We start from the raw sequence: 25,799 nt of genomic DNA on the forward strand, positions 1-25,799 counted from the left end.
ACTGAAAATGACATCGAGCCCGTTCCTAGCCCTCATAAACCGGGTAAATCATAAGATAACAGAATGGAAAATAGGAAGAAGCTGCCTGCAAAAGCTACAAAGGACAAGCAACGCCGATACGCAGGCCAGAAAAACAAGAACACCATAGCAAATCATCCCTAGCCCACGCCTGAATAAAACAATCAATCGCTAACAAGCAAGAAATAGGATAGACTGGGAACCTATATGGAACTAAAATAGATCGAAAACATTACTCAACGAGAGGCTTCAATGCTTCAACCCCGGTTTGGAGGACCGCGGGATTCCTCGACTTCTTCAGCACATTGGACAGTATATCAACCGCGCCGCCCTTCTTGAGAGCTTCTTTTGCGCGCCGGCCAATATCACCTGACGCGATGCAGCTCATGTTCCGCACGCATGCTACCCCTCGGTGCAACAACCCCTCATCATCTTCCTGGCAAAGACGTAGCAAGAGCGGTACACCACGAGGCTTGTCCAAGACGGCAGCGACCACGGAATCAAATTCAGTGAGCATAGCTAGGCCACCTCCAGCGGCTCTCCGCGTTGCAATATCATCAGCGTCAGTCAGAGCTAGCAAAATATGCAGGCGTTGCCCTGCCCGTTTAGAGCCGTCCGCAAATTTCACTATCCCAGCCTCACAAGTCATCAGGTTACACACTAACTCACATGCAGCCCGTTGAATCAAGGGACTGTTGGAAAGCAGCAGGTCCTCGATCACTGACCATGCCTGTCGGACAATGGCATCCGGCGCACTTTCATCCGGATGAGAAGCGAGATTTGTGAGCGCAAGAAGGCTTTCAAAAATGGGCAAAAGATCGCGTGGCTGGTCCGCTGAAGTCTCAGGGACCACCAGAAGCGCAGTTAAGGGTCGGATAGCTGAAGTAACCTGCGGGAATCCAGACGGAGGGAACACGTGTGACGGATTCACGGAGATAAGAATGCGTGCCAATGCGTGGGAGGCATTAGGAACAGCGTCGTTTGCAATCGAACCAGAGACCCCCTGTCTCGAAGTGCCAATATTGAGCAATAGTTTGACACCACCCTGCTGGGCTAGGGTTCCTCTGGTTTTCTGATTCCGGGACAGTGAAAGAGTGATTTTGCTTACAAGGCCCTGGACAGAGGGGAGGTTTGTTTTGCTGCACTCAATAAAAAGCGGCATAATGCCAGCTTCAATGACGGCATTGCAACGAGCGATAACGCTTTCATCCTTCTCGAGAGGGTTTAGACCCGCCCGGGCATCGGGAGACGCCTCTGCATACGACTTGAGTTGAGACATCTTCTTTTGTTCTTCGGTCAAATTCGGAAGAAACTGGGTGATGTTCACGATAATCATGAGGCCACCATAGAGGACCGACGAATCGCTCAAGTTCTCATGCAAGACCTTGACTAGATCCCGCAGGAAAGTCGAGTCTTTGGCAAGTTGTTCCTTCACAATCGGCTTCACAGATGAGTATGCCAAGCCCTCAATTACGTTTTGAATATTCTCAGCCCTGCGGCTTGACATTATAGTCTTAAATCGTTCAACCAATTCGGCGACGCTGGCATCATCACCCTGCACCTGATCATTAGATCCCGCATCCTTGTCAGAAACACGTATCTTAGCCAATACCACCGCTGCCAATTCGGACGACTCATCGCTGCCGTTCGTCAAGGTGTGAGAAAGCCAATCAGAGAAATTCTTGGCGATGGCTTCGCGGCAGGCCTTGTTGATACAAGCAGCATTCAATAGTTCCAACATTGAAACCTCCACCCTCCGGCGCTTGGTATCTCTAGCAGATACAGGCTTCAAGGAGGCCATAAATTCTTCCGATAAGAACAGAGTAGCCGCGATCTCCGGGACTACAGGAAAAACAGCGGCTGTAGCCGAAAATGCGATGATATGGTCATCAACGCGCCCCTTGGTAAGTCTGGCAGAGATGAGCTTGGTGAATCGGCTCTGTCCGGTTTCCTTGGATGCTTCAAGGTACTTGACGGTCGCCAAAGTAGCTTGGCTCCTCCACTCAAGGGGCAGCCGATGATCCAAGGAGGACAGGATTACATCCAATTCTTCATCATCAACTTGGTCCTGCAACTTGGATGCATCAACAGCAAGGAGTCGCGCGATTCCCTTGAGAGAGCGACCGTCTAGGTCATGGCCTGACTCCATGAGCTTAGCGATGAACAGCAGGAAAAGCTCGCGCTCACAATGCAAGCGAGCAGCCTCAGAAGGCCATACAGAAGGATCCAACACGACGGTATCGAGACATACTGCAGCGCCATCGCCTCTATCGTACATCTCATCAAAGAACGTGGTCACGGAAATCTGCAGCTTGTCTGAGAAAAACTGACGTACGCTGGCATTTTGCCGAACCAACCCTGAAATGAGATTATCTTGCAACGAAGATAACGCATGTGCTTTGTGCGTTAGCAAAAGTTTGGCACATTCTAAAGCTACGTCCTCCGGAGGTTTGAGACCATCCGTGCGCAGATAAAGGGCGGCATCCTTTCCAGCACTCTCGTCTTTGCGAGAAGTGTAGCGCCGGCAGAGATCGAGCAAATGGTGACCAGTCGCCTCTTCTTCCTGGATTTTGATAAAAGCTTCTTTGACAGCGGGATTGTCTGGGGCTAAAGAGAGCGCTTCTCGGAGATTCCGCGAGGCAGCCTGCGACCGGGTTGAAAAAGAAATACGTTAGCGGATTATCGATAAGACTCCACACAAGGTATTGACCAAGCGGGATAAGGGGATAAACGCGGAGAGCATTAGAAAGCCAAAGAAAACCAAAGAAGCCGCGAAATGTGACAAGACAATGAAGTTAGGATAGCACATACTTCACGATGACCAGCGTCCACTAATTCAATCGCCTCTCGTGTAAGGTGTACAGCGCGTTCCTCGCCCGTTGAGTGAACCATTTCAGGTCTGTATGTGGCGGGAGAGTAAAAGCGCGAAGGAAATCGAGTCGGTATTCGGTGTGTGTGATATGAAGGGAATAAAAGAAACCGATCGGCAGTAAGGAAAAGAAACAACAAGAAGAAGAAGAACGGAGGCTGTCAGGGCAATTTATGAATGCGGAGACAGCAGGACGTAATCAAGTTTAGTTCGTAGATAGAGGGTACAAGTAGGAAAGTAGTAAGTAGCAAGTCAACCCACGACCTTCAGAGTGATGGTCGAGCGACGAATCACACATGCAGTCATGGAGATAGAGTAAGGGAAGGAAGAAAATTCGAGGCGGATGCAGACGTCCGTTGACAAGAATAGAAATAATCAGATCTCACAGGTGGAAGGGAGAAGACCAAGTGTGTGGGAGTGTAATTTCTTTTTCCTCCTTGTGTGGAGTAAGTTGTATGAATGATTGATAAACTAGTTGTTTAGTATGGGAACCCTTTTTTTTTTTTTTGCCTCGCAAGATGCATCATACTCCGGAGTACACCTGAAGGAATGATGACGGGCCCCGGCCGTTTGGTACGCGGTTTTACAGAGGATCGGGGTGCAATGGTTGGCCGGAGTATGGGTAATGACCGGTGTATTGCTGAAGTTACTCTGTAAGATCCCGAGTATCGGTGATGCATCTGACCGTGGCGATCCTGTAACGATACGGTCATGCAGGAGGGAGACTCATTGAAGAGGGCTCGGCGCTCCCGACGCCTTGCTAACTCCGAGGCTTATGATAAGGTGAGTTTCTAGAAGCACCAAGACAAGGTTGTTCTCAACAGTCCTCGGACCTCTCAAGGTACATATAACTAACCTACTTAAGACGGTCGATATACATACCTTACCGCGTGGTCCGCTGTGCGATTTCAAAGGAGAATCCCTAGCCTTCCAAGTGCTATAAAAGAATAGGTACCAATCAAGACTCTCCGATCTGGTAAAATTACTAGATCAACTGATATCGGATAGATTGGAAGGGCGAACCAAGACGTTGCTTGAAGAACCAAGCAATACTCTACAGGTAATCAAAACATCTAATCAGAACCTTTGAACCACATCCCATGCACCGATAACAACCACAACCTTCGGTGATCAACGTCACCAACCATAGCGATCCACCAACCCACGTTGCCAATAACTCAACAATCCCACGCTGTCAGCGTACCAAGACTTCCAAGACCCCTTCTTTTGCATGTTTCGTCGCACTATTGATTTCCTGCTGCTCAACCACACCCTTGATCTGCACCCCCCTTCTTCTTGGAGCGAAACGTACAAAGCACAGGTGTCCCGTAGGTGCAGGTGTAACTAAACTGCATCCAGTGTACTCCGTGTCTGGTTTGCTTTTATCCATGCGCGCCCTGTCCACGGTTTGCCTTCCGTTTGGTCCAAGCTCGGTTCACCTGACTCAACACTTTGGCGCCTATCGGTAGCACAAGAGGCTGATTCATCAACCACCACCAAGAGTATTGATCATAGCTTGGGGAAATTGAAGTGGACGCATGCATAACTGTGATCGTTTGGTTGTCCAGTGAGTTCCGTTGAGAACAAGCCATGATTAGGATACAAAAGTATATTCGAGCAATAAGAAACATAGTTGGTGGAGGTATTGATACCCAAAACATGCTACTACTCAAAAAAAAAAATCGTATTTGCCCTATCTCCTGCAAATCACTGTTCACCTTATACCTGTTTGCGATACGACGTCATCCGCACATGACAGATGATGGAATTCGCGCGGCCTGAGTCTACTATCACCATAATCGCCTGTTTCACATCAGGCATCCCTCCTTGATGCTCGAGTGTAGTTCACTCATCCCCACCTTCACACGGCGCAGTCCACTACGGCCACTGCTTTTCCGCTGTTGCGGCTTGCTGTCGGCACTAGGAGAACCGCCTCGGGCACCGCTCATAACAGGAGCGATGAACTCTGGGGCCGGGGGTTCCATGTGGCCTTCAAGGGCAAAGACTTCGACCATCCACTCGTACCACACTTTCCGATCATCCGTTTGCCTGTACATCGTTACGACCACCTCACCGTTGTCAGGAACATTAAGAGGTGTCTAGGTGATAATAATTAGCGATTTCTGGTCCCTCTGCTCCAGAAGGGGTGGCTAATGAAGGTAAAAGTAATAGCTTACCTTGAGGGGGAAGTAGATTGGAAACCAGCTGATCATATTGGCACTCTTACTATCCATGGTAACGGGATTGGTCGAAAGTTCAACATCCCGGTACAAGACGGTCTCAAAGTAACCAGCCAGACCGTGGCAGACTCCACGGTTCTGGGTAGGGAAAGCCAAGCGCGTCCGACGCACATTGTGTGCATTTGAGATCGTCGAAGTGGAAGGAGACTGTGGAGGGATGTGCCTATTAGGGTGGGAGAAGGACCACGCAGTCTGTACAAAGGGAGCTGGAGTTTCGCTTCCAGGGAGTGTCGATATGGAGGATCGCACGTTGCCGTGGTAGCTGCCGCCGCCAGTGGTGTTGCCCAGCATGGCAGGCTGGTTCGTAGAGAGAAAGTCGACGGCGTGCAACATCACCACGTACGGCGTTTCTGGAGCCGCAGGGTTGGAAATTGTTTGATGCATAACATCAGCATGAAGCTTCGGAGCTGAGATAGGCGTGAAGTGGGCCGTATATGATTCGGGAATAGATATGCCATGAACCGGATTGATTAGATGAGTGATGCCGTCTAAACATTCAGGGGAAAGCTCATTATCGCCGAATGAGCCAAGTAACTCGGAAACCACGATATCAATAGTAGTAGGCATAAGCTCGGGAACGGGGTTAGGGGCTGCCGCCTCAGGAGCTTTAGTTTTGTTATTGGGGTCGGCCTCCGCGTCGTAAAGCATTGAATCTTCTATGCCGAGAGACTGGCCCACCGGTGCTGAGGGCTGCGAACTAGAGGGCTTTTTCTCAACTCGGGGTCCTTTCCAACTTCGCATGTCCGACTGAACAAGGGTGACTTTCCCTCCCCAGATAGTAGCATTATGACGTTGGAGGAGAACGAAGGCATTAGGGTTCTTTTCCACAGCCCACATGTCAATATCGACGCCTGTTTCAGCGCTTGCTTTAAGTGCTCGGGTGACTAGCGGGCCTCTGCCGGCGCCTACCACAGCGACAACAACTCGGCCATCTGGGTTAGAGGTGGGCTTCTTCTGCTCTGCCCAGTCCTTCAAGGCCTTTGCAATAGCGCGCTCATACCATTCGTACTTAATAGGGTCTTTCTCAAAGACCTCATATGTGATACTTTCCAAGTTGACTGTCAGTGGCTGCAGCGGTGCTTGCAAATAGTCCTGATAGCCTACGCCAAACCTCTCGATAGCAGTTCGAGCTGGCTGCCGCTGCTGAAGATTTCTAATGTATGAAAGATGGGGTGTGGGGTCGAAATGCTTCTTGTTGGAAACTGCTGCTTGTGCGAGACTCGGGTATTCAGCGCCCTCTATGTTGGTGACATGAGAATTGTCAGCGTCCACACCTGGGATAGTACCGACATCACACAGAAGAATCCATGGTGGGCTTCGAAGACGCATAAAACGAGCGATCAAAGATTGGTGGGCTTTGGATAAAACGGGGTAACCCTTTTGGTTTTTGATAAATGAATTGGCATTAAATGTAAGCAGGCGAACCGGCTCTGAGTGCCACCGAGATTGGACAGACATTGAAGGGAGGTGCTTCTGTAATGAGAGCGCTAACGAGACTGATTTAGCAACATATACGTAGAGTCTATATTCCAACTGATAAAAGCAGAAAGCCAAGGGTTGCCTGTGGAATGGCGGGCGATGTATTCTTACCTACGAAAAGTCTTGAGTGATATTTACAGGTTCGCCTGACGGTGTCCCAAGCCTCCCAAGTCCCAAATGGGTCCTCTTTCGGCGCTTGTCCTTCGTCCAGATTTACAAGGAATTCTTCCCGGGCAAGGGGAGCTAGGTCACCCATCTCGTCGATTTCGAGATCCGGGTTGTCAACTGCTCCCAGCCAAATGTTAAATTGAATATAAGGACCAACATTGATGGCATCCTGTATCGCTCTTGCGTAATAAACTACGCCTTCTGAGTGCATGCCCTTGTGGTGCAATTTAGGGCCCGGGATCAGAAGGTATCCGATACCACAAAAGGCTGCATAAGCGACCTCCAACATGAGGACCTGGCGGGATATATCTGCAATCAATGGGTCCGGAGAACAGAGATCGATCCATGAGCTTGTCACGCCCACAATCTGGGTCATTGCTTCGTTAGGGGTCAGATGGGTATCCGAAGGTGCCAACGGCGGAATGACCAGGGGCCGTGTATTTTGCGTTGTGCCCATAGTTCCATGAGCATCGGGAGACGCTGCCTGTACAGTGGACAGGTGCGAAGAGAGCAGACTAAGGACTCGGGAATGGAAATGGGATGTCGTTATAGGGGCGGTAAGCATATCATACTGATCGAGTGTAGACGTTAGCACGCAGAACGGGGGATCAGAAATTTGCTATTCATACATTGCTTTCATGTGCTGCCTGCACGACCTGGGTCGTAATCGGCACTGTGCGTTTGCTCTCATGTTGTCCAATGCAAAAAGCAGGACCCATATCCTCTGGGTTGCTGAAGCCTTCCATGTTAGTAAACAAAAAGAGCTTTTCCAATGTCACAATAAAAATTCCTCTAAATTTGCAAAAAAAAATAATATGTCACAGTATGCTGAAAGCGTCGAATCTGTCTCCGCGTAAGATAAGAGAGATTGAAAGCAATTATAAATTTTGAAGAGAGATTATTCTTGACACGGTATCTGTGTGGAGGATTAGTCCCGCATATCGATCAATTGAGCATGGATCCAAGATAAGTTCTGAAAACCATGATGGAACGATCCTAAGGAGAAAAGAAGAGATAATAGTAATACCCGGACTAGTGAATGTCATTCACCCCTCACGAAAGTTTAAGAAACCGACCCTACCCTGTCTTAACCCTGAGTTGCGATCCAATCCATCCCATCATTCAGTCCCTTGCCTGTTCGTGGGGTCAAAGTGGCGGCAGAATATAAAGGCGGTGAATATGAAATAGAGCCGGAGCAGCTGTGGCGATGTGCGGCCGACTTGCCTTATCAGGAATACTTTTTTTTCAATCCGTCAATAAAGTTGACTTGCGGAGTCGAGTACCTGAGACTCAACTGCACGAACAACTTCTGGCCCCCCGTCCTTCTTTTACCCTTCACACGCCATGGTTGATCGCCGATCTGACGCCGAAGACGGTTCGCGTGCTAAGCGTCAAAAGATGGATAAAACTGGCACGGATCCCAAGGATAATCCGTACCTGGCTCATATGTATGCGGACGCTTCCCCGAATGGCAACGAATGGGCTGCAGATAAGGATTCGCCATTTGCCAAAGTGAAGAGACATCAGTCGACTGCCGCTCAGGCACAGAAGATCGAAGATGGGGACATCAACCCTTTCAACGGCCAGCCATACTCCAGCAAGTATTTCTCGATTTTAAAAACTCGGCGCGATCTTCCGGTTCATGCGCAGAGGTAAGTACAAATTTTTTTTTCTTTTCGGTTAATCGCAATTATTTACAAGAGAGCGACCTCTAATATTCATATTCAAGAGATGAGTTCCTTCAACTCTATCAGAAGTCCCAGATCCTAGTCTTTGTCGGCGAGACTGGTTCCGGTAAAACTACCCAGATCCCTCAATTCGTCCTGTTCGATGATCAGCCGCAAAGCCAGCGCAAGATGGTCGCTTGTACCCAGCCTCGACGTGTGGCCGCTATGTCAGTCGCGCAACGTGTGGCAGCTGAGTTGGATGTCAAACTTGGAGAGGAAGTGGGTTACAGCATCCGTTTTGAAGATATGACGAGCCCCAAGACATGTCTCAAGTACATGACGGATGGTATGCTGTTGAGAGAGGCCATGAATGATCACAACCTTAACCGTTACAGTACTATTATTCTAGACGAGGCCCACGAAAGGACCATGGCTACTGATGTTCTCATGGGTCTTCTCAAAGAAGTCGTACAACGTCGACCAGATTTGAAGATCATTATCATGTCTGCCACCTTGGATGCCCAAAAGTTCCAGCGCTACTTCAACGATGCTCCCCTTCTTGCGGTTCCCGGTCGTACTCACCCAGTCGAGATCTTCTATACTCCTGAGCCTGAGCAGGACTATGTGGAGGCAGCCATTCGCACTGTCTTGCAAATTCATGCTACAGAGGCTGATGGTGATATACTTCTGTTCCTGACTGGTGAAGAAGAGATTGAAGATGCTGCGCGCAAAATCTCACTAGAGGCAGACGAGATGGTGAGAGAAGTCGATGCTGGCCCCTTGAAAGTCTATACACTGTACGGTAGTCTTCCTCCGCATATGCAGCAACGCATCTTTGATCCGGCTCCGCCACCCCGTCGTCCTGGAGGTCGTCCTGGTAGAAAGGTCATTGTTTCCACCAACATTGCCGAAACCTCGCTCACGATCGATGGTATCGTTTACGTCGTGGACCCCGGCTTCTCGAAACAGAAGATCTACAACCCTCGCATTCGTGTCGAGTCTCTCCTAGTATCGCCTATCTCTAAAGCCTCTGCACAGCAAAGAGCCGGTCGTGCAGGTCGTACGCGTCCCGGAAAGTGCTTCCGTCTTTATACCGAGGGTGCCTTCAAGAAGGAACTGATTGACCAGACGTATCCGGAAATTTTACGGTCCAACCTTTCATCCACTGTGTTAGAGTTGAAGAAGCTTGGAATTGATGACCTTGTTCACTTCGATTTGATGGATCCCCCGGCTCCGGAAACACTTATGAGAGCTCTTGAAGAGCTTAATTACTTGGCTTGTCTTGATGATGATGGCAACCTAACCCAACTTGGGCGTCTTGCCTCGGAGTTTCCTCTTGATCCTGCGGTTGCGGTCATGCTGATCAGCTCGCCTGAATTCTACTGTTCAAATGAAATCCTCTCTATTACGGCTTTGCTTTCGGTTCCTCAGGTGTTCGTGAGACCCGCATCTCAACGAAAGCGGGCGGATGAGATGAAGAACCTCTTTGCCCACCCCGACGGTGACCACCTCACTCTTCTTAACGTATACCATGCTTTCAAGGGCCAAGATGCACAAGAGAACCCCAAGCAGTGGTGCCATGACCATTTCCTGTCCCTCCGATCCCTCCAGTCGGCAGATAATGTGCGCATGCAGCTCCTGCGGATCATGGAGCGTGAGGAGCTGGAAATGGTTTCGACGCCATTTGAGGACAAGAAGTACTACGAAAATATCCGACGTGCTCTCTGTGCTGGATTCTTCATGCAGGTTGCGAAGAAGGAAGCTCAGGGCAAGAGCAAATACACGACGATTAAGGACAACCAGAACGTCCTCTTGCACCCGTCGACTGTTCTAAGCTATGACGCTGATTGGGTTGTGTACAATGAATTCGTGCTCACGACCAAGAACTACATCAGAACCGTCACAGCAGTCAAGCCTGAGTGGCTCATTGTAAGTTGCACCTGGCTTTTCCCCACCACCATATACCTTTCGCTAATGGTCTTTACAGGATATTGCGCCTACCTATTATGACATCACGAGCTTCCCTAAGGGCGAAATTCGCTCTGCATTGCTTCGTGCCGCAGAAAGGCTGTCTCGTAAAGAGAAAATGCGTAGCGATTCCAGTAGGAAGCGTTAAACTATTTGTCTATGTTCTGTTTATAGATTTGTTATCACTCTTAACATCTTCTGCTATCTATTGTTATTGGGGCGGTGGCCGAAAGAGATACTTCCTCTCCGTCTCTGAACCACCTGGACGTTGAGTTACGTGAGGCCTCTCTTGCGAGGCTTCATCACTTTCTATTCCGACGGAATGCAGTTAGACTTGAGACTACCCACAATGTCCTTAATGGTATAGAAAGGACACTTGCCGATATTTTATGAGAATAAAAGATTGAATGAATTCTTCGGGCATATAAGCCCCTTAAAGAAGCCATAAACGTAAGGCAAGAGGTTCTAGAAGAGGTCCAGACCAACAAAGCCTGAAGATGAGAAAATCTAGTTCTGTCGTAATAATGTACAAGCCTTGCAGGTATCAACATATGTAGCAGAGGATATGAAAATAGAGACCAAACGTACGCCCTTCAATAAACACCAATGATGTACACATTTTCAAACCTGATCCCTCTATGAACAGTGCGCCAGGTGGGCGATTGGGAGGATACCACCCGTTGAGACTTTAATTTCCAACGTATCGAATGTTTACCGTGGGCTCGACCACGCGCGGGTTCGTATGACGAAGCTTGTCTTTTATTTGTCCAAGGTCTTGGGGACTGGTCTGTGAATGCTTGAGTGCAGATTGCTTTGTTAAGTCAAAGACCATTCGTTTCAGCTGCGCAACCTGGTCCTTCAGGGCGATGATCTCTTTTTGGTGAGCCTTTGCCGTAACCTCGGCGTTATAGAATCTGTTGTTCTCCACGTCGATGGTTTTGAGCAGATTCTGTTGCCCGTCCTCTTCGGGTTTCTTATGCTTGGCAGGGCGGCCAGAGAGCACAGCTGATAGAACTTCCTGGGAGTATGTTCCCATCAGCTTGTGCCATTTCCTCGCAGAACTTTCCTCCTCGGGCAGGGAAAGGTCATTCAACTGTTCTCCGACCGTGTTTACGAAGGCATAACTTCTCTCCCACAGTGGCTTTTCCTTGATTGCTCCCACAGTTGACACATCCTCAGCTACGTGCCATCGGCGAAAGTGAGGATCAAATGAGAACTTGACGTCTACTTGCCTCTGTGCAGACCTCCAGTCAAACCCGTTTTCGACCGCGGCTACGATAATGGCCTCGGAGACATCGTATCTTTCGCACATATCACACAGATGTACCATCAATACTACCAGCCTCTCGACACGGTGTAACTCATGTTCTGTAGATGATGCCATGAAAGCCAAAGCTCTTTTGATAGTTGCCACCCCTTTCGTCCAATCACGGCGAATACCGTAAAATCTCAAATAGCCGAAAAGGGTTGCAAAATCATCCATGTACCCTGCTGCTCTTGCGGCTTGCTGATAGGCATTAGCTCGGTCGGGTTGATTGAAGCGCAAGCAAGCTGTGATTAATGTAGAGAACATAATTGCATTAGTGGTATGCGTGGGAGGAATTGAGATCTCGACGCCATTGATCACTGTCCTCTTAAAATATCCCATGTTTAACATGTCTACCGGGTAGCTATCACCACACAGCATTTCCATAAATAAGTCGAATCCTTTGACGTTCTTGGACTTGCGGTAAAAGGTTATTATTGAGAGGACCAAAGAGGAGTTTAATGGAAATTTGTTCGGCAATAATGTCTTTAGGACTAGATCACCTAGGTCATTTTGACGACATTTGGTAAACGCTAAAAGCATCATCCTCAGGCAATACGGTCTGTCGGGATCAGTAGCCTGCAACAGGTTGCTGGACAACCTCAGAAGAAGCTCTTGAAGAGACATAGTCCCTTCGAGGAATAGTTCTGTGTCGCGGCGAACATCCTCATCGAGTTTTCGATTCTCCCAAGTCATCTCCTCGATGTTTCGTACACGGAGATCGCTTGCCAGATCGTCAATATTCACATCTCTTATTGACTTCAGCTCATGTAACCTGATCCGGCATTGATTCAATTCATGTAAGAGCTCTGCTACATTCAACTTGGGCACCGAACCATCGGAAATATAGTTCATCCGAAGTCCCATGTAAGAGTGCGCAATCGTCGGACGTAGCAAGAGTCGTATAGCAAGCTGTTTCACGGCAAGCTTCCGTATAACCTTCTGGCGGACTATGTCGTTTGACAGCCACTCGGGAAAATCGTCGTCCCCAAGTCTGAAGCCATACTCGTCTGAATCACTGAATAATGAGTCCTCACTTTCTGCGACCAAATCCTCAAGGGCTTTACTGTCACACTCATCCTTCTCATTGGAATAAGTTTCAAGACCATCTCTAAGTCGAGTCTCATAAGTATCTTGCCAGTGGGTGTCGGCGGCGAGTGAACGTGTCGGTATATCCCTTATGGAGCTTCGTATTTGCCCTGGTGATGGTCCGGCAACGGTGCTGTATTGTCGGCTTGTTAATACGCCATTGAATAATGATCTCCGCTTCCGCCGTGCTGAAATATTTGCCAAAATGCGTTGTTCCTCGTCCACCAACTCATTGACTTCTTCCTTCACAGCTGCGATCTTCTCCTGCCATTCATGGCGTCGTTGATCTTTGGCTTGGGCATCAGCTAAAGCTGCCGCCGCAAAGATACTCGTGTATAGTGCTGTGACCGAGTTTCCAATTCGTAACCGTCTCTTACTGGCTGCTGATGCCGCCCGTGACGTTAGTCCGGGAGTCGCTGTGCTTAGACAAGAAACGCAATGACAAGACGAGCGCGCCGAGGCGGCCCGAGACCAAAGGCTCTGCATTACCGCAACATCTCCTGTAAGGTCAATTCCAATGGCAGAATGGCGATAATTGGCAGCTTGCCCTTAGGGGCTCAATGGCGTATGTCGGGACAAGGGAGTGTGGACCGCAGAAACAGAAAAGTGGTTCATGTGCCGTCAGACAAAAAGTCGTAAGTTTCGGCGGAGCGGATTTATGCAAACACTGCAAACAGTATATCTACTGATTGGGCAGTTCGTTCTCCGAATCCAGGTGCTAGCACTCGAAGAAAAGGCCACATCAACAGGGTTGAAATTATTCGTTCCTGCTTGTATACTGGAACGATTTTGATATTTTTCTTAATACCCCATATTGAGGTTCTGTAAACTGAGAATGCTCGGTCGTTCCGTGTCTCTTGCTACCGTTCTGCTTACCCTGAGCGGCAGCTTCGCGAACGCTCATGGGTCTCACTCGAGTGAGCAGAATCCTTCTTCGGATTGGGCTACTCAGCACATGCAAGGTGCGTCACTGAGTTCAATTGCTCCTGAGGAATCTAGGAACCCTTCTAATATTCGTAAATTACAGAGGAGCACCACATTGATTCCTTTGATCCTGCATCCTTCTTTACTTTCCACGATTATGATAACTCAGGGACATGGACAGCCGATGAGGTACGGAAGACATATGGCCTCGATGATGAGTCAAATGCAGGTGTTAGCGAAGAGCGCAAGCAACAGGCTGTCCGGGAAGTCTTTGGGCTTTTCGACCCTGGGAACACTGGATTCGTCACTCGAGATAACTGGATGCGTCTAATTTCGGAAGGCAAGCGTCTACCTGATTTCGGATTTGGACCTGGCCACCATGGCGACATCGAATATGAGTATGAAATTCATCATTTCGAGAAGTATCATGGAGACGATGCCAAGGAGGAAGACCTCACTCATCCAGAGGATATTGAGCATTTCCGGAGGCATGACGAGGAAGACGACGCTGCCTATCGACTTGAACAGCTTGAGAGGATGCAGATCGTGGAAAAGAACATACCACAGAAGTTCCTGAAACGAGTTTAGCGCGTGTATATGTGATGCTTTATGCCATTCTGTACATATAATGTTCGAAATGTTCTACCAACCATTTACCATTACAGGCGCTTTGGGGCAGTAGTCTATTATTGTGTCCCACGTTCGAGATGCAGGAAACCCTCTTATGTCTGATGGCAATAGTATTACTGCACCTAGTCACCTCGAGCAGTGACCCGTTCGTGTCCCAGTAATCGTCAAGAGTACGGAGTCAAGTGGAAGGTCTCATGGTTCGTATTATGGTTTGCTATGGACGAGTATCATGCATTATTTTCAAAGTGTATTTGGTCTAGAAGATGTATTCACGGATCCAACCCTAACCTGCTGCCTCTTCAGCAAGTATCGTATGAATTGACAAGAGCGCGTCATACAAGTCGTAAGTCACTTAAAACGCCATTTTTACCGACTTAAATGAATGGGACACGATAAGTAATGCGGGGCTGGAACAATGGGGAGAAAATAATATGAAAAGTGTATCCCTGTAAGCGCATCTTCCCAAAAAAAAAAAAGAGGAAAAAGGAGAAAAAGGAAAAGGAAGAGGAAAAAAGGACAAAAACAACCCTAGACTGGTATATCATCCCTCGGACACTCTAAGTATAAGCTCTTTATATGTGACTGAAAACAACGCCTGGGATAACTCCCCGCGCTGACTTATCCAGGTTCTGCTCTATGCTTTTTGATCGTGCGCGGGCCAGTGATGGCCCTGTGTCTGTCGGACCGCAGAGGCGTGAGTGTTACCATTCCGGTCCTCGTCAGACTGACTAGAACTATCATCTCCTACAGCGCCCGAGGTTGATGCACTGCGCAAGCGCTGGGCGCGATCTTGGAGTACTTGGGCCTCCGCCGCTGCCCTCTGCGCTCGTATTTGCTTCCGCCACATACTTGCGTAGCGGCCTTTCATAGCTAGCAGTTGATCGTGAGTGCCACTCTCCGCGACCTTGCCCTCATGCAAGACTAGGATGCGATCTGCAGTCGTAATAGTGCTTAGTCGATGAGCGATCACAAGCATGGTGCGGCCGCGAGAAAGAGTGGACAAAGCTCCCTGGATATGCTCCTCTGTCTCGGTGTCCAACGCGGCTGTAGCCTCATCCAAAAGAATGATGCGCGGGTTTTTCAAGATGGTACGAGCAATAGCTACTCGTTGTTTCTCTCCTCCACTGAGTCGTAGACCACGTTCACCGACCTTGGTGTTATATTTATCTGGGAAAGACATGATCTTGTCGTGTATACTGGCAGCTTTGCAAGCTTCGTAGACGTCTTCGTCTGTCGCATTCTGGTTGGCATATTTCAGGTTGTACATTAACGTCTCATTGAAGAGGACAGTATCCTGCGGCACAACGCCAATGTGCTTCCGGAGAGAATCAATTGTGGTGTTTTTCACGTCGTGCCCGTCGATTAAGATACGGCCCCATTCGGAATTATAGAAACGGAACAGTAAGCGGAAAACGGTGGATTTGCCACCACCAGATTCACCAACCAAGGCTGTTGTCGTCCCCGGCTCACAGCGGAAGGTAAGACCATTCAGGGCAGGTTTGCGGCTATCATATGAGAATTTGACGTTCTCAAAGGCAATATCACCTTTGCAGACTGGTAAAGGAGTAGCACTAGGCATATCAACAACCGTTGGTTGTTCTCTGAAAAGCTCTAGCAACCGCTCCGAATTGATCAATGCCGATTGGATGGACCGGTAGAACGTGCCAAAAAAGTTCAGAGGGCCCTGGAGTTGCGCCATATATGTGAGAAGCGACACAAATTCACCAACGTCCCGCTGTCCCAGTGAGACCTGATATGCAGCAATAAAACAGGCAATCAGTAGTCCAAGCATAAAAACCGTATTCTGAGAGGTATTCATTAAATTCAAAGAAAACAGAACATGGTATTCAGCCCGTTGGAAATCCGAGACTGCTCCTCGGTACCTGTCGAACTCGTAGTCCTCGGCATTGAAGTACTTCACCGTCTCATAAGATACCATGGAATCATTCCTATAAGCCACTTGGTTAGCAAAATAAAATGTAGCAGAGCATAAGCGCCAAGAACTTACTTGACTGCATCTTCTTGCCTGGAGGCATTGACCATTTGCCGCCGAATCTCCGCTCTCCATTGTGCCATGCGGACAGTGACGTAAAGATAACAGAATGTGACAATAGTGACAACCAAAGCGTAGTAAGCATCAAGCGCAATGAGGAAGTAGACAATGGCAACACAAAGATCGACTAACATGGGCACAACCTGAAAAGTGACTTGCTCGAGGAAGGTATTGATAGAGCTACCTTTGCTCAGCGCAGACAGTACCTCACCAGTCTTCTTACCCAGATGGAAATCAAGGCTAAGACTGTGCACATGCTCGAAGGCCGCAGTTGAAAGCTCCATGTAAGAATATTGGCTCACGGGAATCCAAAGACTCGAACGCAATGAACCGATCAGGCCCTGGTTACCCTGCAACCACCGGAACAAGATATACAGACAGATATCAAACCATGGTACATCAAAGCTATCGCCCGTTTTAGTCAATTTGCGGGTGATAACTCCAACCTGGAGAGGCACCAAGACATTGACAACACGTTGCAAAACAATCAGAATGAAGCATATAACGACCACGATCTGCAGCCGACGGGACTTCGACGGCCAGAGATACGGAAAAAATAACGAATATCCGCTGAGATACTCCCACCAGCTGGTAGATGGGACAGTAGTTGGTCGAACCCATGCATCAGCGGGTTTAGTAGGCTGTTGGTTAGCTGGAGTTGAGCCATAAGCGTTCCCATTCTCCGCATGAGAAGGGTCCAGCAACCCTGTGGTTTCAGAAGCGCCATTGGCATACGCTCTTGGTGCTTTTCTGGAACTAGAATGCATTCTAATAGAGCTGAACACGTACAGTGCGACCAATATACTAAGGATCAGCACTCTAACGCAGTTACAGATAAGCTCCAGGAGTTCCCACGAAGTCACGCCTTTCTGCAAGCGACCTCCAGTCGGATCTCCCACAACTGGCTCATGATGGTTGCCAGCGTTGATCGAGGAAGAGATACCCAATATAGCTAATTCGATGGGCACTGCTACCAACCAAGGGACAAACTGCGCAAATGTCGGGGACGGATCTGTATCTAATAACGAGACGAGGATAATCGAATAGACAAAGAACGAACCCACAACGTAGATCTATGAAGCATTAAATGCTGCACTGATTATGTTCACCATTTATTTCATGGCACTTACCACAACGGACTGGCCACACCACCATTGCTCCGACCTAGAGACCATCACATGTGCCACATTGACAGCTGCATCCCCAAGAATGGTCAATAGTATACCCACAGACAACCACCTGAACCACGATCTCGTATTCTGAGAGAATTTCTGGGGGTTTTTCATAATTGCCATCGTACTCCTTGACCGTTTGGGGAGCGGTCTCCCACCTGGACCGGTCTGCGCCGCGGTAGTGGAATTATTGGCATTTTTGGCGGCAAGGACAGAATTGGCAACGAAGGCGGATATGAAAACCAGGAGGAGGAGTATTGGATAGCCAGTGCGAAGGTACTCCAACAATTGGCGAGTTGCGTGGTGAGAGTCCATCTTGAAGAGTCCTCCAACAAGGGTCCAACAAGCTCAGATCAAACCACCATAGGGTATTTCCATGACACGACAATCGCACCTTCCCGTAAAGCCCGAGGAGTGCAACAAGGAATTGATGAAGTTGGACTTGACTCGGAAACGACTGAGTAGCGAACAGCAGACCCGAATCAGTCAATCGAAGGGCCGGATTTGTAGTATTGCTGAAAGGGATCGGCAGACACGTGGGACGATATTTCACTCGTCTTGCTCTTTTGTTTATATTCTTTTTTGGGTCTTCTCGAGGTAGGTGGGCAAGAGGGAAAGAGGCAAAAAAAAAAAAAAAAAAAATGAAGGCTCTAAAAAAAATTTGGAACTAATTACAAGAAAAGAGTATGCGTGGATTGACTAAAAGGTTATATGGGGGGACCAAAGTAAAAACCGGACGGAAAATTGAAACCCCAAGAATAACGGTAAAGAATTAAAGCGTATAGGAGAGAAGAAGAAGAAGAAAAGAAGACCAGAAGAGACCGAGAAGAGCACGAGAGGAGGAAAGGAAACGAGGGAAAAGAGAGAAAAGGAGAGAGAAAGAGAGAGAGAGAGAGAGAGAAAAAGAGAGAGAAAAGATACACGAGAGGAAATGATCGTTGGAAAGATACAAATAGTACTCGGACGGTCAAGGAAGAGTGACGGTGTGCATGCGAATCTGAAGTCGAGAACTACCCAGAGTAGACTAGTTTGACCCAGAGTCCCAGAAAGCAGCTGAGCTTGGGTGGCTCCGGAGGCAAATTTGGGGGAAATGGCAAAGAGGCAAGGGAAAATCTAAAACAAATAAATAACAATAATAATTAACGGGGAAATAGCATGAGAAGAACCGAGGAACGAAAAATTTCCCAAGGAATATCAGAAACCTTCTGAACTGGCGGGCCATATTCCTCCTACTCTTTGAATGATTTTTGATGCGAATCGGAGGTTTTTTTGCTTTAATGTGCTTCTTTTCTTTTTCCCTATATGTACTTTGATATCATCTACGGCGATACCTTACTGCTACGGAAAGAGATTGGACTAGTACAGAGTAGTACGTAGCCGTTTTCATCATATTTCCAACCCAGGATCTTTTCGGAACCGCGTCAATGTTGACATACTCACCTCCTGGACACTGCCCATAAGCTGTCTGGATTGAATTTGATATGTTCATGCCCAATGGTAACAGGGGTTGGAATGAATGTTGGAAGGATTGTGTTTGAAGGGAAGAAAAAAATAAAGAAAGAAGAAAAGAAAAGAAACTGTAAAATAAATAATACATAATAAATTCCATGCATGATATCGCTGATCCCTCCTGAGCGGAGAAAGCGCCTGGGAGGAAAGCATTACACGGAGACCGAACAAGCGAGAACTCGAGATGCTGAAATATAAACTTTTGGGAGCTCAACTGTTGAGTGATTTTCTAAGAACATTTTAATGCTGCAGACATCATCTAGATAGTTATCGTGTAACGTGATATGTAAGAGTATGTACAAGGAGCCAACTCCATCCCTCGAGGGGATGTTGTGGTAAGTCTGAAGATTACTAAAGGAGGAATTAAAAGAAAAAAAAATAAAAGAGGAAAAAGAAAAAAGAAAAAGACAAAAAAAGGGCAGTTGAATAATTAATAGATGCGATTATTACACAGTATGTAGGGTTGTGTTCGTGACAGATCTCGATGGAGAAGGGGGATGGATGGTGGCACAAACAGATCGCTGCGAGGATCAGGATTGGACTGCGGAAGCTGCATTGCATGGGTTCGAAGTACCCTGATCCATGTTCATGGGCTTCAGAATAGGTTAGTGCACATCCTTGGTAAAAAAGATCGATCATTTCTCCCTAGTTACTCCGTCCTTTACATTTCTTTTGAAGGCTCATTCTTTTTGTTGTCTTTCTCGAAACCAAGGTATCGTCTTAGCGCCCTGCGTAGGTGGCTTAGAAATAGCTCAGTGCCAGGGGCAGTATCATCTCATCTCACAATAGATTTAGCTTGTTACATTTCTAATCAATATGATTATATTATATCGTAGTATGATTCATCAGTGATGGGCAAGTCTTTTTTAAACATGCTTATTTGTCGAACACACCCATGTTCACTTAACCCTCTTCAAGCACAAACTAACCAAGAGAACCATAATCAATGAACAAATATCACCAGACCACCCCCAAATGAGTGGAATGATGGCCCTGATTCAGGTCAGGAGTATGCGGGGGAAAACAATTCTTCAAGTCGACTACCCTGCACCCTGAGTCGTCTTCCCGACGAGTCGCTTTAGTTCGTCCCACCTGGGGAGTCCCGAAGGTCCGGATGATCTAACACCAATGTGTCGTTGGTATGTAAATATGTACCTCCTACGTACACCGTATGTACGTAAGATACATCTTGGATCCAGACATAGGTTGCCTGACTGTCTTGTCTTAGTCAATTGGTGTGAGACTGGTCTGAGACATCTAGTCATGGGTAAGTAGTATATCATCACCATTAATCGGCCTAATCATCCTGGCGGTGGATACTTCTGTCTTCATCCAAGCCAATCCGCCATACAAATCAATACATCCATACCACCATACATCACCGTACAGTCAACTACATCTGAATACGCGATGGACTGAGCTACAACTTCCAAGCGTGTCTGTGTGTACAAGCACGTCGCACACCGCTTTTAGCATGCATACCGGCTGGTTGGGTCCATTCATGGAGACGTTTAACGGCATCCTGCCAGATGAAGTTCAACCAACAACTATGGATTTTACACATCACTCAGGTGTCAATTCAAATCCCCATTGTTCTAACTTTCTTATTGGATACTGAACTCTTCGGATCCATCACCTGGACAGGTCCAGTGGTGGAAACAGAGAAGAGTTGATTGATTCAGGAATATCATTAATAAAAAAATTATAATAATTATAAATAAAAAATCAAACAAAGATGAAAACAAGAAAAGGGCCGGTATGGTATCATACAATCGGATTAAGGGGGAAAAAAAAAGAAAAGAAAAGAAAAGAAAAAGAAATACCTCGGACCAAACAAGATGAATCATTGATGTTGTAGGAATGAAGTAAGGCCTGGCTAGAGGTTTGCCTCTAGTTTGTTTCCTTTTCTAATTTACCTGCTGGGTATGATTTACCAAATGCTGTGGTGGAAACCTCCCCCAAACTGGCGCTAAACCGCACATCACGCGTTCTCGCCACTCTATTATTATTCGAGTGGTCACTAATTCTCCCTCACATTCCTCAGGTTTGCTGACTTGCTTACTCTTAGTACTTGCTTGCTTCATGCACCTCACATGAATCAATCCAATTGCTTACTCTTGATTACCCAAGTTAGACCTTTGGTCAACGTTCTTACAGGCGCTGACTAATCCTCATCCTGGCGTCCTAAGGCAGCCACCCATCCATCTAATCAGTTAGTCAGTCACGAGCGCATCGCATCTCCAAAGTGTCTCCAACAGGGAGCTCCGCCTTCTAAAGCCCCCCCTCCTTTACTCCCATTCCCCACCTCCACCAGCTCCCTCTTCTTGTTTGTTCGCTGCGGGAACTTTGTCAAATATGGACCTTCATCCCTTATCGGGTTAAGTCGTGATTGACTGACCTCTTGAGGATGTCCGATAGCTCTCGGTTGCCCACCCGAGGCAGTTCCTCCCCAGCTCCTCCCCCTCCTCCTCCACCTGTCCCCGTGCAACAAAGCAAATATTCAAATCGCGCGGCCAGTGCTCTAGCAAGATTTGCCCAGCCCTTCTTTTCTGGGTCTCGACCTCCAAGTCCGCAGGCTTCAGGGGTTCGTGCAGACCTATCTGCCGGTCCTTGTTCTAATAGGTCCAAGTCCTTGTATAGTTTCCCTTTCCAATTGCTCTTCTACTTTCTCATCACGCTTTCCCGCCTTTCCCCTCCCGTATACCCTTAGCCTTGCTCCAGCTTCATTTAGAATCTTTATCTAAATAGGTCCCACCTCCAATATGCAGCTTTCCACCTTGCCAACGAGGCTTGACAGCAATCTTCTAACAACCCTGCTAGACCGGGAGCGTCCCAAACGGTCACTCATAAGACCGGGATTCCGATTGCCGCTTTAGATATTTCTCCTCAACGGACACATGCAGTTGTCGGCGGGAAAGAGATCTTGAAGACCATCCGTGTCTCACCCGACCATTCTTCCGAAGAATTCAACCTTCGCAATGCTATCATCGGTTACTCCTCCACTCAGAATGATGGCAGTGGACTCTCCGCACGCTATAAAGACCAGCTGACAGTGCGGGATGTGAAATGGTCACATGGCAATTATGACACCATCATCGCCACTGCAGTGGCCAACGGCCGCATTGTTCTCTATGATCTACAGCGCACTGGCCTGGAATACTGCCGTTTTCAGGGGCACAGCCGCCAGGTTCACAAATTAGCTTTTAATCCACATTGGCCAGCTTGGCTTTTGTCTGGCAGTCAGGATTCCTCTATTCGAATGTGGGACTTGCGCATGGCATCCGCAGTCAGGCCATGTTCGAGTAAGGAGTTGTATAATGGGAACAGTGATGCAGTTCGGGATATCAGGTGGTCTCCGAGCGATGGGATTACATTTGCAACCGCCACAGACAGTGGCGCAATACAGTTGTGGGATTACCGAAAAACTACCGCCCCCTTACTAAGGATCACCGCTCATGACAAGCCATGCTTCTCAGTAGATTGGCATCCTGATGGCAAACACATCGTCAGTGGTGGTACAGACAGGCATGTTAAAGTTTGGGATTTTTCTTCCTCAGCTGAACGTAGGCAGAAACCAGCGTTCCAATTCCGGACACCCCAGGCCGTTGGGAACGTACGATGGCGTCCGCCGTCCTGGAATAACGAATATGACACTTCCGGTGGTTGGCAGTCAATTCAATTGGTAACATCCTATGACAAAGAAGACCCACGGATACATCTCTGGGATCTTCGGCGCCCTCATATACCATTCCGAGAGTTTGATCGGTACGAGTCTCACGCTGCCGACTTACTCTGGCATTCGAAAGATCTATTGTGGACCGCTGGTGAGGCCGGTGTTTTCACTCAGACTGATATTAGATATGCCCCCCAGGTGGTAAACCAACGGTCGATGTGCTCCTTGGCCTGGAGCCCGAGTGGTGAAGTACTAGCTTTTGTCCAGAAACGCCCCAGACATAGTACTGTAAACCTCAGCACCACGGAGTTTGTGGGTCATCCTGAGGAAGAGAGCAGTAGCGGAGAAGCTCTGAGTCAGAGCCCGGCAGACGACCTTCTCGATGAACCCTCTTTCATCTCGGTTAGGCACCGGCGTACTAAATCAAGCAGTAGTCGGGCGGCTAAGTCACTGGGCAGCACTCCTCCGGGTGCTCCCGAACTCAATCCCGTTTTGTCGCTGGAGAAGGTGCTATCAAAGATCAAGCCTTCCGGACAATGCCAGCTAGGGGCAGTTGGGAGTATACCTGGAGCCACAATGGATCAAGAAACCTTTCGATTCCTGGCACGCCATTATTCTCCGTTACTTGGAACCTTTAACGGCATGCCCTCAGATCTTCTTCGGTCACTGCTAGAATCATTAAGCCAGAACGCAGATTGTGCAGCAGATGCTTCATTAGTCAAGCTATCTCAAACATGGCGTATAGTAAAGTTCGCTGTCGTTCAAGAACTGCAACTTAGAGCGAGGGAGCAGCGGCGGGCTCCGGGCAAGGGTACCCGGGGCATCCAAAAAAGATTGTCTGCGGAAGGGCATAATTCTGAAAAGCCGAGAACAATGGATGAGGGAAAACCCGAAAAGATGAAGAATCGGTTGTTCAAAGGTGTTATGGAGACGGAAGTGGCCAGGCAATCTCCCGCTGATGTAGAAAACGCTTCGAACATGACAACCCCACTCGCGCAGCCTTTGCCTGACTCCACCGTTTTATCGTCAGATAGCTCTAATTCGCATATGGCGTCTTTAGATGACCCTACAGATATCCAACCTCTTCCACCATCGCTTCTGAGCCCAAACCAAGGGACCATGAACTCGAATGATTGGTCTTCGATGTCCGATGTTGAACCACGTATGCACCGCCAGTCAAATGCAAGCGAAGATATACATTTTCCCGGCGAAAGCCTTCCATCTGACCCAATACCTGGACTGGTGTCCCAAAGCCTTGAAGGTGACCAGAGATCTGCACCACGAGCAATTAGCGGAAGAGGCGACTGGCGCGCTCGGAGTCGGACGGAGACATCAGAAGTAGATGAATACGACCAAAAGATGGAGGATAAAAAAGCAGCCATTCGCGATTATAAACAGTATCCCAAAAAGATCCTGTCTCTCGAATCTCACGTGGAGAGTGTGCGGCCTCCGGGTTTCCGCCGCCGCGAGTCATCCGAAAGTCTTCCTATGTTCTCGGCATCTACAGGGAGCTCACACCCTTCCAAATCAATAGGCACGTCATTATCGTCGGCGGCAAGATTGTATAACGTTTCCGAAAGTGTGGATACCACAGAAGGCCCGGAGAGTGAAGCCCCTCGTATACCATATTCCAGGGCCAGAAGTGACTCAGTTATTGGACCTGTTACCGCTCAAAACGAAGAGCTTCAGAATAGTGGACCTTTTGTTGAGGGTGTTCCAGATACTAATGTTCATCTCGAGCGACCCTCTAGCCCACTTCCCCTTCTGAAGGAATCCAGTCCTCTGGAGACTCCATGCTTTGAGAAAAATGACTGTCGAGGTGGTGTTTACACTCCTGCAGCAGATGATCCTGCGGGTAAGGGTACACATATGATTGATGAGGATCTCACGGGGCTCACTATCCCTATAAGCTCTGACGGAACGGTGGACAAACCATGGAGCGCTGAAGTTTTGCTCAAAGAAGCCATTAGGCATTATCATAGCAGTTCTTGTGTTGACGTTCAATCTGCTGCTCATCTTCTCCAGAAATTGCGAACTCTTTTCCAAAGTTATGAGGATATACTTCCTCGCGAGGAGTGTGAACTCATCTTCAAAACCTACAACGAACACCTTATACGTCAGTGCATGTACACTGAGGCGGCTGAGCTTCGACTTCTCTGCGTACCAGCGTATCCAGCAGTCTATGAGTATGCTCAAATAGACACTACGATGAACGTGTTTTGTTTCACGTGTAAACGTCCATACGAAAACCCTTCGAATGACAATACGCGCTGTCATCGCTGCGACACGTCCCAGGCGCCATGTGCCATTTGCATGAGCGTTGACCCCCCAGCGGAGTGGGTAGCGGAGCAATCTGTCTCGTGTGCACAGTCGAATCTTGAATTGGACTCTGAGACGACATCGCATTTTCTATCGTCATCTCGCTCCTCCATCAAGACAGAACCGATCCCAACCTCCGAGCTACGACGCCTGGATGAAACGTATTTGGATTCGTACAATCCTTCAGGACCTAAAGGATCCGCGCTTTGGACCTGGTGTCAAGGTTGTGGCCATGGAGGACATTTAGCTTGCATTAGTATGTGGTTGAACGACACTTCTGTCAGCGAGGGTGGTTGCGCTACCCCTGGTTGCATGCATGACTGCGGCCCGGGACCCCGCCGTGAGCATAACCGCACCATTTTACTTGAGGAATCTAAAAGACGAGACTCGGCTGGTAGAAAGGCTGGGGTAGGATTTGTAAAACGCGATCCATGGACCAGAGGGGAAAGTAAAGCTGTTGAAAAGGTTCGAGGTATGCTAAGTATTGGGACCTCAGGTGGCACAAGTGCTTCCACCACTAGCGCCGGGCCCAGCGTATCCTCTAACTTGATGTCGCCCAAAAAAGTACGACTTGTTACGCCTAGCGAGCAAGGGAAGCGAAGGGGTACCTCATCTCGAACCAGTCTTGGTGGCAGCGGGCTTAGCACCTAAAATTGACTCTCGATCTGAAGACAATGGCGAAGGCTCTGATTTGCAAGCACAACATTTCCCTACT

General features: G+C 48.2%; 7 protein-coding genes across 7 annotated transcripts; 3 read left to right on the plus strand and 4 right to left on the minus strand.

The window, feature by feature from the left end:
- Positions 1-250: 250 nt before the first annotated feature.
- Positions 251-2,910, minus strand: F9C07_7168 (putative actin cytoskeleton organization protein; the record flags this gene model as incomplete). The annotated part of the gene is made up of 2 exons (XM_041291140.1): positions 251-2,662; positions 2,830-2,910. 2 exons carry the CDS (start codon positions 2,908-2,910, stop codon positions 251-253), a joined length of 2,493 nt encoding a protein of 830 aa, XP_041144908.1.
- Positions 2,911-4,695: 1,785 nt separating this feature from the next.
- Positions 4,696-7,520, minus strand: F9C07_7169 (protein methyltransferase RmtC; the record flags this gene model as incomplete). The annotated part of the gene is made up of 4 exons (XM_041291141.1): positions 4,696-4,986; positions 5,065-6,614; positions 6,718-7,345; positions 7,404-7,520. 4 exons carry the CDS (start codon positions 7,518-7,520, stop codon positions 4,696-4,698), a joined length of 2,586 nt encoding a protein of 861 aa, XP_041144909.1.
- A 598-nt stretch (positions 7,521-8,118) lies between these two features.
- On the plus strand, positions 8,119-10,557 carry F9C07_7170 (putative pre-mRNA splicing factor RNA helicase; the record flags this gene model as incomplete). Its single annotated transcript, XM_041291146.1, has 3 exons — positions 8,119-8,426; positions 8,504-10,370; positions 10,429-10,557. 3 exons carry the CDS (start codon positions 8,119-8,121, stop codon positions 10,555-10,557), a joined length of 2,304 nt encoding a protein of 767 aa, XP_041144910.1.
- A 540-nt stretch (positions 10,558-11,097) lies between these two features.
- Positions 11,098-13,290, minus strand: F9C07_7171 (uncharacterized protein; the record flags this gene model as incomplete). Its single annotated transcript, XM_041285438.1, has 1 exon — positions 11,098-13,290. The coding sequence occupies one exon, from the start codon at positions 13,288-13,290 to the stop codon at positions 11,098-11,100; it is 2,193 nt and encodes a 730-aa protein (XP_041144911.1).
- Positions 13,291-13,639: 349 nt separating this feature from the next.
- F9C07_7172 (putative secretory pathway protein Ssp120) lies at positions 13,640-14,316 on the plus strand (the record flags this gene model as incomplete). The annotated part of the gene is made up of 2 exons (XM_041291147.1): positions 13,640-13,766; positions 13,832-14,316. The coding sequence occupies 2 exons, from the start codon at positions 13,640-13,642 to the stop codon at positions 14,314-14,316; spliced, it is 612 nt and encodes a 203-aa protein (XP_041144912.1).
- Positions 14,317-14,992: 676 nt separating this feature from the next.
- Positions 14,993-17,898, minus strand: F9C07_7173 (putative vacuolar ABC heavy metal transporter; the record flags this gene model as incomplete). The annotated part of the gene is made up of 3 exons (XM_041291143.1): positions 14,993-16,307; positions 16,367-17,484; positions 17,542-17,898. The coding sequence occupies 3 exons, from the start codon at positions 17,896-17,898 to the stop codon at positions 14,993-14,995; spliced, it is 2,790 nt and encodes a 929-aa protein (XP_041144913.1).
- Positions 17,899-21,499: 3,601 nt separating this feature from the next.
- On the plus strand, positions 21,500-25,735 carry F9C07_2231195 (WD40 repeat-containing protein; the record flags this gene model as incomplete). The annotated part of the gene is made up of 2 exons (XM_071509880.1): positions 21,500-21,726; positions 21,913-25,735. 2 exons carry the CDS (start codon positions 21,500-21,502, stop codon positions 25,733-25,735), a joined length of 4,050 nt encoding a protein of 1,349 aa, XP_071365148.1.
- Between the last annotated feature and the right edge of the window lie 64 nt (positions 25,736-25,799).

The sequence above is a fragment of the Aspergillus flavus genome, chromosome 3 (genome assembly GCF_009017415.1).
Source record: "Aspergillus flavus chromosome 3, complete sequence".
NCBI lineage: Eukaryota > Fungi > Ascomycota > Eurotiomycetes > Eurotiales > Aspergillaceae > Aspergillus > Aspergillus flavus.